At 35.9% G+C, this 17,129-nt stretch overlaps 1 protein-coding gene across 2 annotated transcripts in view; it reads right to left on the reverse strand.

Moving 5' to 3' along the window:
- Positions 1-17,129, reverse strand: part of DRC7 (dynein regulatory complex subunit 7) — a 1,455,099-nt gene that overhangs the window by 761,134 nt on the left and 676,836 nt on the right. For both annotated transcript variants that reach the window (XM_044081324.1, XM_044081326.1), the window contains exon 10: positions 10,911-11,039. In XM_044081324.1, the coding sequence (XP_043937259.1) occupies positions 10,911-11,039 (129 nt within the window). The remainder of the gene's footprint in view (positions 1-10,910; positions 11,040-17,129) is intronic.

Consider the following 17,129-nt stretch of genomic DNA (forward strand, 5'->3'; position numbering starts at 1 on the left):
TATATTTGTTTTTTCATTTAATCTCTTTTCATGCCGATTGTTCTTTCCTCGTACTCGTTTTACTCTAAACATATCCATTTCGCCTTAAACACATTCATCTTGCTTTGAACATACTCGTTTTGCTTTTCTGATAATCGTTTCATCAAATATCTTAATCTTAAACATTTTGCTTAGTTAATAAACCGTTTGCGCCTCCTGCTTGTTTAATAATGTGGTTTGTGCCTTTGTAATGCTCTGTTTTATCTTTTTTATAAAATAAGCTGTTTGTGCAAGTTTTCATTACCTTTGGTTCTTTTCTGGCTCTTTTTCGTGTTTGTTTCTCTTAGTTTACATTCACTGTCATCTCTGCATCTTGTGGATCCAAATATCAATCTCTGGAATCCCAGTTCTGACACCATGTCGCTCGGCTAGTTGGATACAATAGACGAGTCTTCTTGGATTCTGCTCAAGCAGCTTTATTAAGTACAAACACATCATGATAAAAGCTTACTGACTTTAACTTAGGTAACTTATATACAAACTAGCTGCTGCATTCGTACATGCTCACTCTCTGGCTGCACTCTCAAAATGGCACTGGGTATAGCACGTGCCTGCTACTTATATGTGCACATTCAGTCCTTTATATGCTTCTTAAAGATACAGCACATACACTCTGTTCTACATAAGTTATTCCAGAATTTGATGCATACTGGTCAATGTGGGCTTATTGCTGGTGGACAGACTTTTTACTATGTAGTGAAGATGGATCTGTTATTAAGGAGGGTGCAGCAAGACAGGACCATATAGTGGTAGAGAGCTTTGACAAGAAAAGGCCTTTGACAGAGTTGACTGGCATTATGTAATGCAATTTCTATTGGGATGTGGGTATATGGGAAATTGTATAACAAATGAGGATAGTGTATGATAAACCAAAGGCTTAGGGGTAAATCTTTGTCTTTAAGAATATACTATGTAACACGAGAAGGATGGCCCGGTGTTACCACTGTTATTTGCATTATATTTTGAGTCTGTGGTTGCATTAAGGTCAGATTTGAAAAGGTACAACTTGCTGGGTGAAAAGTTTAAAATAGTATTTGCAGATGATCCGTTGATTTCACTCATCCAGAGGCTGATATTGCCAAATTATTTCAGATGTTGGATAATTTTGGTAAAATCTGTGACTGTAAGGTAAACAAAGCAAAGGCTCAGGTAGTGGCAATTACACTTCATTACAGTTTGAAGAGGAATTGATTATTTGTAGATGGATGAATATATATATATATATATATATATATATATATATATATATATATATATATATATATATAAAGTATTTAGGAATATGGATGGGGAGCTCTTTACATGGATCTATTAACAAGCCATACAGTATGAAAAGTTGCAGAAATAGGTTAAAAGACAAGCTTTTAAGACAAAAGATGACCAGTCTGAAGTTGCACCAGAGAATATAGGCAATATATGTTTTATACTGCCTCTAATGTGTTAGGTGTTCCAGAATTTCTATCAGAGGTACTAGAAAAGTTTTTTTAATCAGTTAGAAATAAATATGCAATGATAAATTTGATGAGGATAAATCTGGAGTGGCAAGAAAAAGTTAACATTACCAAAGTAATGCACCTGGTCCAGACCTATATTACAAGTATGATACAGGTGGAGCTACTTTATCTCCTTTCAATTCAGAAACATGATGAGAAATGGAAAATTATTATGAAGTTAAACACAAGAAATAAAAAGGGATTTTTGGAGGGTAGGTGCTCAGAACAGAGATCCCCCATATGGAATCAAACAGTCCCTGGCTTTTATCAGAAATCTGTTAGAAAGAGGAGAGTTTCTTAGAAGGGTGATGAGTTGGAATACCAGAAGAATGAAGTCTGTGTCATTGTACAGCAAAGAAGACTAAAGCATTGTACTAGAAGCATCTGAAATGTGAGGGGATGTGGGCCTCCTAGGGCCAAAAGCAGCAGAAATATGGACTGTCAGAATAAGTTCAAATAAAATTTGAAGGATTAATTAATACAGTTAAATGATTTTCTTTTAGGAACACCTCTGCAGATACCACTGATGGAAGCTATGCGGAGAGGAGCCATTTATAAAAGGATCAGTGAATACATCATATAAGGTGCATACATACATAGAGGACTACAGGTTAAAGAGACAAACAATCTGCAGAAAGAATGTCTGGAGGAGGAGGCAATGGTTGTAAAGATTTGGAAGAGTTATCATTTAATGCCTCAGTATGTCGTATTGCTTTGGGAATCTGCATGGAAGTATCTTCACTAATGCTTTTATATATATCACGAAGGTTCAAAAGTATGTCTCTGAATGTGAAAGCATGCAATAACAGATGTCATCAAGGGGTGATAGGTAAATGGGAACATAGTTATTGGTTTTCTTCAAGGTTAGTGCAGTTTAAACATGAACTGGAGTAGATAAAGTGGGGGGAGGATTTTCAGCAGAATGCGCAAATAATGAAGAGCCATATATTGTTAGGACAATGTTATTGAAATATTGTGCAATTTTATTTATTCATTTAGTTTGTTTACTGGGAAAGTCTGACTGGGTAAGACCTCATTCTTTAGTGAAAGCCTAGGGAGAAAAGCTCCATGGTATACACATTTACAATAGTAGATCAAGATCATCTGCAATAAAATACACAATGGAAGAGAAGAATAAAAACAGCTTACAAATGTATAGAAAATATACAAGAAAAAAATGGTACTATTGATGGCAGAAGGCAAGGGTTTCCCTCTGCAGAGCCGCACGAGAAAGTAATATATTAAGTCGTGCACATTTACAAAGTAGTAAGGTGCCGCAGTAGAAAGATGTAGGCCAACAGGGGAATAAGAATATTGGTTTGTGACAGATTAAATAAAAGAGTTAGCAAGAACAGTATGAGGGCATGTGAAAAGAATGACAAATTTGAATATTAGCCTAGTGTGGTACAGAGACACAGACAAGTAGAAATAATTATTTTAGTAAAGGCTTAAATGACTGAATCTTAGATATTGACCTGATAGGGACTGGGATGGAGTTTCAACCTTAGCCACAGAGTTGGAATACAAGTGTGTCATATAGATTTTTTTATTAATTTCAAACATTAGTCTGCCACTCAGTATTGCGTAGGGGTCAATTTGGAAGATAGTAGTGAAAGGTGTCACTGATAGCTAGGCAGGAAGAGAGGATGTACATTATTTTATATACTAGTAGTAGTGTGAATAACAGTTGATGGGTGATTCAAGCCAGTTTAGTGATTTAAGGACACTGCAGTGATTTATATGGAAGACTTGATTTGGCTGCAAATCTTGCAATTTTATTATTCTATTGCTCTAGTTTGGATTTTACCGTGGACTGTGTACACTGGTCAAGATGGGAGAGCCATGAAAAAAAGGCAAAATATGCATGTTGTCTAGAGTATTTCTAGTTGGATTTGTAAGAAATTTTAGCTGTATAAAGCATTCCTACTTTTTGACGATTTTTTTTTAATACAGTTTTGTATGTGGAGAGCAAATGTTAGATAATCATCTGTCGTTACATCTAGCATTTTTACACGAGAAACAACTTCTATGTCATTATTCTTTAGATAGAAGATTTTGAATTTATTCTCTTCATGAGTAAGAGATTTAGGGAAAAACAAAAATAGCTTTTTTTAGGATTGAGCAGAAGCTGACTGTCAGAGAGACAGCTTTCCATAGAGTTAAAGACATCTTAGGTGACAGTTTGTAGCTGGGGTAAGCTATTAGAGAAGCAGATAAAAATTGTCAGCATATTACATTAGTGATGCTTCTTGAGATAATGGGTAAAAGATTGTTTATGAAAATGTTTAAAAGAAGAGGATCAATGATGGAGCTTTGGGGTGGACACCAGTACTTAATGGAGGATAAGTGGAAGTCCCTGACAACCATTTTACTGACCAATATTGGTCTATCAAGTAGATAGAAAACCACTTACCTGCAGTCACATACAGGCCCCCAGAGTAGACATTTTTGATATGAGTTTGTCATGGGAAATTATAAAGTAGGCTTTGGATAAGTCCAAAAAGAGAAGAGAGTGAAATTAGTCATTGCTTCTGATCTTGTTGATGGTACCTAGAAAAGATACAAGGGCAGTCATTGTTCTATAAGCTAGATGAAAACCATGATGTATAGAGGTAAGCAGTTTTTCTTGGAGGAGAAAGAAAAGTTGTTTATGCATGCATTTTCCAGTATTTTAGAGAGGGGAACAGAATTGGTTTTAATTTGGTTATTCCATCAGAGTTCCTACCCTTGTAAAGGAGAATTATATGGAATTTCTTCCAGAAGACAGTAATGTAGGATTATCTCAGTTAAATTTCTTCATGTGTTTTAGGTTTCTAATACCATGATGGGGATGGACTACATTCCCAAGTAAAGGTACAATCAGAGATCATGAAATTAGCATTGTGTCAGTCTTTGATGTTAACCAAAAGTGCTGGTCTTGGCAACCACGCAGTGCCCAGAATTGCTTCCTTCTATAATTCATACAGGATTACATGCACGGGTAGCATATTTAAGTACAATTTTTATTTTTATTTATTTTTTTTTTTAATTAGTCCTGTTGCTCTTACTACTACTGGAACTGTCTGGTTATCTTTCTTCCACACTGTTCTTGTTTCTGCTTGCCAACCCTTGTATTTTATGACTTTGAGTCTCTCTGTATATAAGACACTATAATCACTGGATGTAGTAATTTCAGTGATCAATGCTACTTTCGTCTTTTTTTTCATGGACTACTAGATCTGTTTTTCTTGCATCTATTTTTTGGACTGTTGGTAATAGTTGAGCTGTGTGATATTAACTTCATCATTCTCTAAAATGCTTTGTGGTTCATGTTTCCTATGCTTAGCAGTTACGTCTATGTTGTAGTGTTTGCACAATCCCCAATGCAAAAGTCTTGCTACATTATTGTGCCTTTCAGTACACAGGCCCTCTGCCATGAGTGTATCAGACCCAGCAACCAGATGTGTAACCATTTCCAGTTCGGTTTTACAGAACCCGGATTTGCCAATTTCTAACATATTTTCAATGGACTTTGTAAACCAATGTGTATGTAATTCACTATCCTGGGCTGCCATTATTAGCCTTTCATCTTTTGGTTTCAATTAATCTCTGCTTAACCATTCCTATACCAAATCTTAGTCAACATTAGGTTGCTCTAGAAGATGTCTACACTTGCCACTATGACTTAGAATATTTTTTTCTTCTCATCCGATCCTTTAACTTATATTTCTTCTTTTGCTTTTTGGCACTTTCAGTTGCTGTCTTATTTTTGCCTACTTCTGGTTTGATTTCCATTACTGCTTGATACCAAAATGTCTAATAAACCAAGCAAAGATATCATCTTAGACTTCTTCTCCTCATGTTTTAAAACTTTCACTATGTTTGGATCTGATGAAGTGAGCAAATACGTATGTATTCCGACAGTTCCAGATCTATAATTTAGTCAGTTTCAAGGAAACCCATAACCTCCTTTAGAGTGAAGAATATATAATATTGGTATACACAGACTGTTTCTATATCATTTGATAAGCATGAAGCATTTTTCATCTTTTCATGTCCAGTCGATTCAATACTTTTTGAGGCCGGTCAGTCACCACAAAACCATAAGTTAGAACAGAAAGAGCCAATTGGTTTACAGCTTGGATTTTATTCCAAGATGTCAAGGCTATTTGTCATTGTTCAGCCGCAGAGTGGTTTGCCACTTTTTCCTGATCACTGCAATGTAATTGATCAAAGTAGGATGTATCATATATATCTGCAAGCATTCTATTATGCATGAACTTGGGGTGCTGTCAAATGCTTTTTTCTAATCTATCCAAGCCATACTTAGATTTTTCCCTTTTTACACCTTTCTTTTATGGCTTTGTTTTTCAACAAATGATCCTCTGTTTCATATGAGTTTTTTTTTTATTATCTTTCTATTCTATTGCCATAATTGGTCTTTTTTTCTAAATGATTATAAACTCTGTTCGCATCAGTTCCAGTATATAATTTGGATATTTTTGAAAGGCAAGTTGATGGTCTGTGGTCCTTAGGATGGCTTGCAGGTTCACTCTTAAGGAGGACTATTGTTTTCCTATTGGTTAACCAGGTTGGTGTCTTTTCAGGATGTGCATATAAATCAATTCTTACATAGGGCTAAATCTTTGTGTAAAGATGTTAATACATTTAACTAGAACTTCGGTACTGCATCTGGGCCAGGGGGTTTCCAGATAGGAGCTTTTCTTAATTTTGTTTCAATTTCTCTGGCCGTTACTTCATCCTGTTTCATATCATTTAAATTAGAGCTCCTAACTGCTGCTTCTAATTCTTCTATCTATTCAGCATCTTTGTTATGTTCAATGGGATCTTCATAAAGACTTCTCCAAAATTTACTTACTACTACTTTTTTGGTGGTGTTTGTATTCCTTTTGCTTTATTTCCTAATTCTCTACAAAAGCTTTTTGAGTTATTAACAAATTGCTTGTTGTGTCCTCTTCCTTTATATTTATTTGCATACCTTCTAATTTTTGTGCTTGTGCTGATATTTTTAATTTATTATTGGAAATAGTGTATGATAAATCCTGATCTGTTTTGATATTGTGCATTGCTTGTAACACCTCTGGCTTTTTAAGTATTTTGATTATATATTCCCTTTTCTATATTTTTCTAACAGTGATATTTGTTGTCTTAATTGTTTTATAGTTTTTATCATTTGATGCTTCCATGGTGGCATTCAACTTGCTCTCTTCCTTTCATTTGCTACTGTTCGATTTTGTGGTGGTAATGTAGGATTTCTGTATATTAGAACAAAGTTAGAAACAAATATTAAATAGGTACATTAGTACTTATGAATGGAAAAACTATGTTTTATGATAAAATACACAAGCTGAGAAAACATAACATAGCAAAAATGTTATGATATTTTCTCTCTTTTGGTTTTGAAAACGTGTTTGTTTTAATGCTTTATAAACATGATTACATATGTCAAAATGAAGTATGCAGTATTACGGATGACTAATGAACTAGGGTGGGGAAGTCCAAGTGAAATACTGGACTATGGAAACATGAAAAGGGAAGGTGTTGTAACTATGCACCTGAAATTATTACAGTTCAGTAATGAAATGACTGCATTATGTTAAGGTTGTGAGAAATGAACTGATGGGAAAGCAGTAAGAAAGTTGTAAATAGGTTACTGTTTTAAAATGCAACACAGGAACAGCAAAAACACCAAGTTGCTTCACCACAAAACGAAAACCACAGAAGCCAATACAAAAAGTTGTATTACTCTAGCGCCTCGGCTACAGTCAGCCTTCAAGGAGTAACATACCACATATTAAAAGCAGTTTATATAACACCAGCTACAAATTAATAAGTCATTAAACAATTAAACCATTATAAAAATTAACTAAAATTTGAAGTCACACAAATCAATTTAAACAATGCTTTTCCAACAACATTCTGTGTTCAAACCCTTCGGTACCAAAGTACCATATTTTAAAATGAAAACAGTTTCTTTCCTTAAAAGCATATTTTTAAATCTTTCTTTATCAGAATTATTCATTACAATGTGTTCCAAAATAGTTACTTTTAAACCCACAGAATTACCGCCATGATATTCATTAAAATGTTGGGCTAAAGGACTATCCACTTTATTTATCCTGATGTCTCTTAGATGTTCTAATAATCTTATTTTAAACATTCTCTTGGTTTGTCCAATATAAAACTTATTGCACTCACATTTAATAGCATGGATAACCCCCTCTGTTCTACAATTATAAACCCCATTAGGTCTAAAATGAATATTATTAATATATAAAAAGGAATTTACTATATAGGGACATCCACTACATCTCCCACAAGGCTACTGTTTTACTATTAAATTGTTAAATTTATTTCTGGACCAAACTAAGCTTTTTATGTAAAAAAATAGTTACAGCAGGCATGTGGAAACCCACCATAGACGATCTTAATAAGGTAGGTCCTCTTGGCTGCAATATCAGGGAGTGTAAAAAGCTTTTTCAATTCCTATTCCATCAGGAATAATAGAAATCTGGACAGGTAAAACAAACAGTTACAGAATCTAAGCACAGCTGTGGTAAGGAAGAATACACTCTCTTACTTACCCTTTCTAAGGCTTTAGACTCCTTATCGGGTAGTAAGGTGGCAAGGTGCTGCTGATTCTAGGATTTGGGCTGGAATGAAGAAACCAAACAGAAGTGGCTGTTAAATGCTTTAGAATGGATCTCATTTCACTCAGCTATAAATCTACAAAGGTCATGTGCCTTGTGCAGAGCAGAAGTTATTTTTTTCCACATGTTGCAGCACTGTAAAGATGTCATCCTTGAGCGGTCAGTAAATGAACTGCTTTGCACACTGCCACTGAAGAAAGTTGTAGGCTCATGTCCTATAAGAGTTGCATATTGCGCTGTGATGGTACAACGGTAGTGCATTGGACTCCAGAAAACAGGTGTGGATTTGAGACCTGCAGGATCAAACTATTGCTGTTGTATTTCAGCCTGTAAATTAAGTGCACTGGACAATAAAAATGATGAAGGTTGTTGGTTCAATTCCTATAGGGGCTGCATGCTTTTTAAATGGTAGATAGTGCAGAGAACAAAAGCTCTGACTTCTTATTGAGCTGTTTCATGTTTCATGTGGGTAGAGTGTTTGAATCTTTCCACCTTTATTTGCCTACTATGTGACTCTGACCAAGTAACTTAGACAGTGGTTTGGAGCAACTGGGAATTTAGGCTAGGTTCCTTAATGGTCTCTTGGACTACATGCCTAGTAACTACCAATGAACTTATGAACTTATAAGGTTTCATAGGAGGATGACCCAGGGCTCATTCTCTTTCAGATGTGCATTAAAACAATCCCAATAGAAGATAACAATACTACCAAACCAAGAGATCTTCATAAGCTTGAGGCTTTCCCTGAAAGGAGAATCCATCTAGATGATGCAGAAGCTGTAGGGTTGAAAGGTTTCATCTCAGGGTTAACAGATCTAGAGCTCTTCATCCCAACTCTCAGGACATAGGTACTAAGAAGAACCTCTACTAGTGCTAGATCAGGAGTGGGTGGGACTTTGGTTTACCAATATCCAAGGAGTTTACAGTGTGTGTGTGTGTGTGTGTGTGTGTGTGTGTGTGTGTGTGTGTGTGTGTGTGTGTGTGTGTGTGTGTGTGTAACAGCAGATATCAGGCCACACTAATTCTCTGGGAAATGCATGATACAGGTGGGATGCCAAAAAGTGTCATAGAGACACTTTCCTTAAGGGTGCTCCTTCCACCCCTGTCAAGACAGGCCACATTACATGTCAAAATATATGTAATGTTGAGAACCTGAAATGCAAGCCATGATGTTGAAGGCAATGGAGAACATTCTGCACCCTAGGCCAAGTGCCATACCAAGCACCAAGTGGGACATCAAAACACCATTCCTCAGATTCATGACAAAGAATGAGATCTGGGTATATCACACAAGTAACAACAGTGCTGACATCTTGGGACATAACCCAAAATGGTTGCTATGAGTGCACTTGACTATATTAGCAGAAGATGGCAATATGTGAGGTCTGAACAGTCATCCTGAAGATGGCTTTACATCCAGGACAGTGAGACTAATGCTTTTGCTGTTTTACACTGCTTTCAAACTGGCACTCCATACAATCCCTACTGTGTACTTTGCCCTGGGATTGTGCATGGCATTCCCTGCTGTGTACTCTATCCTGGGATCCAACATGGTACCCACTGCATACTCAGGCCTGGGAATGGGCACAGTGCCTTCAATAATTCTTACATTCTTGGTGTGTACTATAGCTTGATATCATGCATGAAACCTTCTATAATCCTATGTTCTCTGGCATGGGATCATGCATGGCACCTTCCAGAATCCTGGATATGTACTTTCAGATACCACAGTACTAAACAAGATAAGGTAGCCCTGCAGTTTTCTATGTCTTAATGCAGGCTGAAATGTTGGCCTTTGTAGCAGTGCTTCACATCATGCTCTCCTCCCATGTAGAAGAAAAAATAGCAGGGTGTGGTCCTAGTTCATAACTGGGTGCCACAACTACTTTAATGGCTTGTAGTTTCTAGGTTCATAGGTTCACAAGTTCATAGGTAGGTACTAGGCTATCAGCTCTGGGGCCTATACAAGCCCAGCCAAAAAGGTACCCTGGCTTTTGCCACTCAAGAAAATTATTTTCCTGTGCCACTGTCGAGCAGAGCCACAGAGGTGATCCCTGGGGTGAATGTCCTATTTCCCATCCAATCATCAAGATTTTTCTTGAATTGTGCTAATGAGGAGCTTTGTTTGATATAGATAGGTAGTTTATTCCAGAGTATGGGAAGTCTCTGGGACAGGAATCTATCCCTCCGGCATGTTCTGTTTATTGTGGTGACAAAGTTTAGGTCCCTAGAGCGTGTAGCTCAGAGGGATTGGGATTTCTTTAAGTGGAGCATGTCCAACAGCTCTGGGGTTGACATAGCTTTGTATGTTAGGCAGAGATCACCTCTGAGTTCTAGACATTGAATGCAGGACTGTTTCGTGAAGGATATCAGGAATGAGATACAAGGTATGTAAGTGGTACACAGGGGATTATCATAGTCGTATATCCACTGACAAGGACTCCTGATATTACATCTGTATGTATCTGCCACTTTATAGCTGTCACAAAGAAAATGCATACAGCAGTTTATTAAATATATGTTGTTCCACTTGTCCCAGTGACTGTCCATAAATACATCACAACTCACAAAATGCCTTCAAAACCTGTCTTCTCTCCCATATTGAGTAGATCTAATATGTTCCCTTGCCTGTCAACAGACACACACACACACACACACACACACACACACACACACACACAAGTGAGGGCACATCACCACCACCAGCATGCCTAATAAGCTTACTTACATTGACTGTCTTCATATGTGATGAGTTTTGTTACTAAACCATCCTCCATTAAATAGGGAGCAAACTTTTCCAGCTTTGCTTTTTTATACTGAATAATTTTCTTCCCTTGAGGATAGCGAGTTTCAAAATCTGAAAAAAAGACACAAACCATGAGTGTGTAACAATTATACAACTTTACTATAAAGGCAGTCAATGCATTTTGAAATTATTTTATTTAAATACAACATTTATATATTTGATAACTGTGTCAGTGAACTGGTCTGCTGACCCTTTTCAGTCACTTCCTAGGGTCAGCAAGGTATAATTAAAGATAGTTGAAAAATATACAAACATGTAAGGTGCATTTCTGGATAGCTGGAATGCATTAATAGTGTAGACACAATAGGTTTACAAGTAATATGTGTAGATGGTTGAATACAGTCACAGTGCAGCTATGTTACTACAGTATTTATAGTATTTATAATATTTACACATTGTGATAGTTCTATAGTTGTTTGAGGGATGATGAAGATGAATACTATCCTGCGTCCTTAAAACAGATACAACAATCTTTATTCTTAATGTCTTTTTTTTTTTCAGTTCAATTTTTAAAACTGTTAAGGTACTTTGATTTCTAACTTCAGTTGGCAGTTTTTTTCCAAATAGCAGGACCCAGTTTGGTGAAGGCTTTTTCCCCAAGGGTTGCCTTGAAGGGGGGGGGTCTAACAATCAAAATTTTCTTCATCATTTCCTCTTAAGGTATAGGTTTGTTTCCTTAGTTGCAATGTTCTTTTCATTGGGGGAAGCAGTATCTCAACTTTACTTTAAAGCAAGGGGGGACTGCAAGAAGCAAGTGAGGGGGTGGGGCAAATTGTAAAGGGGTGGGACTGTATTACAATTAGGTCAATGATCATTACCTGTGATCAAACAACAGAAGTGGTCAGTCACGTTCATGCACAGACAGCCTCATTATCCACTCCTTATAGACACTTCATGGACTATATACACCTCAGATATCTGACTGTGATCAAGAAGGCCAGCCTTAGGTGAAAAGTAACCCTACAGAAAGGATTTGATGGGCCCCTCATTGTACATTAGTCTTCCTTGCACCTTCCCAGTGCCCTGCTCCTGTTTACTCCCATGCTGGCTCCATATCATTTCAGATTGATTACTTGCTTCTTGTTTTTATTACTGTTTTGTCTTCTTTTTTGAGCTGTTTCCTCCATCTTTTTAACACACACTAACAAGCAAAAACTCAGTCCACTGAAATAAGTGTGAGGCAGATAACTGAATTAAGCCAGTGAGCTGGTGGACACCAGGACCCCAAAGGTTATAGGGTTTGAGACAATCTGGGTGCATCTTAAAAAAATAAACTTTTCATCCTATGATGGCCTGAACAAAGATCAAAAGTAAGAAAGAAATTCTGTCTTTTTTTTCACGGAAAAATAAGTTGTCTAAATCTTAATTTTCAAAGACAATAAAGTAGTTCCCTATAAACTGAGATTTCAAATGCTTGCAAGAACATACATGTCCTATATGGAAATAGTGGCTGCCTCCCTAGCCCAACAACAACATCAACAACAAAAAAAGATACTTGCATTCTGTGCACCTCACTGCTGTTAGATTGGGAAGAAACTATGGCGTTAGCTTGGGAAGAAAGTAAAATCACAAATGACCACAGGAGTAAACTATACAGCTGAGAGATTTGGAGGAAGAAACAAGAGCATCTAGATAAAACCTAGACACAGATAGGGAGTACACACAGACCCACCACAGAATGACCTTCAGCCAAAAACTCAACCAGAGAACCAAGCTGTATGAGATAACACAGCTACTCACTACACTACTTTGTCAGTGGTCAGCTGCTATAATACATACCCCACCGAGACTGCTAGAGCACAAGCAGTAATATCCAGTAATCACAATCACATTTATTGACTGCAATAAGAAAAATAATTGCCTACAATAATTTAATACACACAGATGTGTCCATCAATAATAGCCTTGTGTGAGACTGTGTGTATACAAGTCTGTCGTCTGACTGTGTTCAGACTACTGAATAAATAAATACATTAACCACCACAGGGGCATATGTCTTTTTTCTCCCTGCAATCAAAATGCAGTATACATCGCACTGCCTGTTCTTCACCTTAACATCTCAACCTCTTGGCTCAAGAATCAAGGAATAAGCTAAAACATATTGTGGAAGAACCAAAAACTGGAGCAGATATTGCCTTTAACTCAAAAAGTTGCTAGAAGAACTGGCTTTACATTAGCATGCTTTTTCTTTTTTTTTTTTTCAAAAACATTTTTATTTTGTTTTCACTATAAACATATGCAAATGTACATATAACAAATACAATAAAACAATAACAAAACTACAATAAATCATTTCATCCATGAGAAGTTATCAGTATTTGTTCAAAAGGTTTTCCAATTTTTGCCATGCTATTTTTATGAGTAATGTTATGAGTTCTATAAAAAAAGGATTTGCAGTTCTTTTTTCACAAACAACTTTTGCTAAATTAATAAAATCTTTAAACTTCAAATCTTGTTTACTTTTCCAGTTCAAAGTAATAACATTTCTGGCAACTGTAAGACACCCAAATATTCTAATACATCATTCTCCCAATTAAACAGGCTATTCTCTCCCTTAGGTTTTTGTTGAACTTTTTGTTAATTAGCAATGTTTTGAATTTATTATGATTAAATTTAAGCCCGGAAATTCTTTCAAACTTGCTTAAGGTATTTATAACATCATGCAAAGAACCATCAATATCACCCAATGTTAACATATCATCAGCAAATAATTGTATCTTAGGACAATCATCCTTATTAATTTCTCTTTATTGTAGACTTGTTAGCGCTTTCGTGTAATGTTATACATACACTTCTTCAGACCGAAGAAGTGTATGTATAACATTACACGAAAGCGCTAACAAGTCTACAGTAAAGAGAATTTGGATTTTACATCGGCTCCTGTGTTCTGTTGGACTCATCTTTTTGTTTTGTTGGTTCGTTTAACTTTCAAAGTTTTTTTCTGTTTCTATCCTTATTAATTTGAAAGCCTTTTATATTTTGCTTGTTTCTGATATATGTAGCAAAAGGTTCCATTGAAAGAGCAAACAATAATGGTGACAAAGGACAACCTTGTCTAGTTCCTTTGAGGATTTCTAGTGGTGAGGATAGACATGATCCGATTTTCACATAAGCCTGTGCCCCACTATAAATTTTCATTAATAAGTTGACAAAATCTGAGGAGAATTCAAAACCAATCAGAATTCTTTGTAGATAAGACCAACTAATAGAATCAAAAGCATTTTCTATGTCTAGGCTGATAATAGTTAGCTGTGTTTTGTATTTGCATGCTATGTCTATTAATTATAGTAATTTAATAATGTTATCTTGCAATTTTCTATGAAGAATGAACCCTGTCTGATCATTATGGATTAGATTAGGTAATATTTTCTTTATCCTATTAGCTAATATTGTCATGAAAATGTTAGAATCAGTGTTTAGTAATGAAATTGGCCTATATGAATCACAAGATTTGGGGTCCTTATCTTGTTTTAATATGGGGGAGATAATTGAGTATTTCCAAGATGGGGGTGTTATACATTTTTGCTTAAATGTAGTAAAGGCACTCATCATTTTCTTTATTATATATTTGGAAAAATCTTATATAGTTCAGGACTTATTCTATCCAGTCCTGGAGCTTTATTATCTTTTAAATTTTTTATTTTCTCTTTCACTTCTGTTACTGTTATTTGCTTATTTAATGTTATTTTGTTGCATAGACACCTTAGTAGTTATATTTTCTTGAATAAAAGTATGTATTACATTATCTGTCTCCAAAAGTGGTGCGTGATTATTTACATTTTTATAGTAGTTTTTGAACACTTCTAATATACCCATTAAGTTAGATGTACTCTTAAATGAACCATCACTTTTATATTTAATCTCATTAATAAGATTTTGATAGTTTTTTTTTGGATCTTACCGCTATTTTATGTTGATATTAGGGATTAACAGCACAATATTGTAATCTCAATTTTCCAGGTTTATGGCTACCTTATGATTCAGAACGTCTAAGTATTTTTGATTTAACTTGGTAATTTCGTAATGTGCTACTTTGTTATTTGGTTTTGCATCCATTTTTATCTTGTCTATGTTTTTTGTAAGTCTAAAATGTTTTTGTCCCACTCTCTCCTTTTTTAAGGTACAAGATTTTATTCTACCATATATATAAACTTTAAAGGTGTCCCATAGTATAGTATCAGTCACTTTACCATTATCATTTGTTTCTACAAACATGTCTATTTCTTTCATTATCCCATCCCTAAAGTCATTTAACTTAGTTATGTAAGCAGGGATTCTCTGTAGAAATCTTAAATTATCTGTATGTGCAGTTAATGTAAAGTTTATAGCATTATGGTCCGAAAGTGGACATGTCATTATAGATACGTTGCAGATACTTATTTAAAGTGGGTAGGATCTAGTTGTATAGGTGTTTGGAAACAAGAAAGGAAAGTAGGAATGGCTGTTAGGAGATGTAGAGGAGGTAGGGTATAGGAGACAGACTAGACGGGTAGGTTGTTTTGAGACTGTAAGAATTAAGAGTGGTTGGAGATAGAGGAAGGGAAAAGGTAGAAGAGGTAGGGGAATAGTGTTAGACATACATTACAAGTGAGGTGGTGAAATAAGTGAAAGGATGGTGGTTTCAGGGTGGTTGGCTACAGTGGCAAGACCACTTTGTTTTTAGGTATTTCCTTGCGGCTAATTTGAAACTTTTGCTATGATGGAGGGATTTTATTTCCAAGGGGAGTTGGTTCCAGGATGTAGCTGGGTTATAGTTATAGAGAAGGCACAGGAATAGTGTTAGAGATACATTACAAGTGAGGTGGTGAATTAAGTGAAAGGATGGTGGTTTCAGGGTGGTTGGCTACAGTGGCAAGACCACTTTGTTTTTAGGTATTTCCTTGTGGCTAATTTGAAACTTTTGCTATGCTGGAGGGATTTTATTTCCAAGGGGAGTTGGTTCCAGGATGTAGCTGGGTTATAGTTATAGAGAAGGCAGCCTAGTTTGGTTTTGGGTTTGTAGATGTCTAATAATTCTTGATTTGAGCTGTGTAGCATCCTAGCAGAGGAATATTTGGATATATAGTGGAGAGGCTGGGGCAGAAGGAAGGTAGATAGAGGATAGAATGGATGATTTGTAGTTGGTATAGTTGGAGCAGCTGAGGGAATTCTAGCCAGTCTAGTTGCTGTAGTGCTAAGCAGTGGTGTGACTTGTAGGTTTGGTTAGCTGCAAATCTGGCGATCTTATTATAGGTAGTTTCAAGCTTGGAAATAAGTGTAGAATTTAGGTTTGTGAATATGTGGCAGCCGTACAGGAGTGTTGGGAGTAATAAAGTCTGGGAGAGAGTTATTCGGGCAGTGTTAGTTAAGTATTTTTTGCTACAGAAAAGGTCTCCAAGTTTCTGATGAGTTCTTTTTACTGAGTTAGTAATATGGAGATCAAACTTAAGCTGATCATCTATTGTAACACCTAACAATTTAGTACTAGATTCAGCTGAGATGATAGTGTTGTTGCAGGATAAGATGGTAAATGTACTTTTGAGTGTGGTGATGTTTTTAGGGAGGAAGAATAGGAGCTTAGTTTTTTTTGGATTAAGTATTAGTTTGTTATCATTAAGCCAAGTCTCAATGGTGTGGAAGGATGCCTGGGTAGTTGAGTGGAGGTCATTTGGGTTGTCAGCAATGGTTATAACAGATGAGTCATCAGCATATTGCACAAGAGATGACTGGGGTGAAGAGGAGTAGAGGACGTTGGTGAAAATATTAGAGAGTAGTGGTCCAAGTATTGATACAAAGACCTTATAAATGTTTGTTTGTGTACCAGTAATAGTGAGTACAGAATAAGGAATAATGTTCTTTTAGACCACATATATCTTTAAGGTTCATCTGATTTGTAAAGTCATTTAATTTCCTGGCTTGATATGTTAGTTTTCTTTTACCATTTTTAGAAGTATCATTGCCTGATAATAGGCAGTTAAAATCACCTGTTGCTATAATTTCCCCTTTTGCATTTAAAGTAATCAGGTCCAGATATTTGTCAACATATTTAGTACTCAGTCCTGGTATCCAGTATGTATTAATCAAAGTATAATACATCCTACTGATTTCCAAAATAACCATGTTTAGCATTCCATCTTTATCTGAAATTGTATCTATAATTTT

This window comes from Protopterus annectens, chromosome 8.part0 (genome assembly GCF_019279795.1).
Source record: "Protopterus annectens isolate FY-2018-M chromosome 8.part0, PAN1.0, whole genome shotgun sequence".
Classification (NCBI taxonomy): Eukaryota; Metazoa; Chordata; order Ceratodontiformes; family Protopteridae; genus Protopterus; species Protopterus annectens.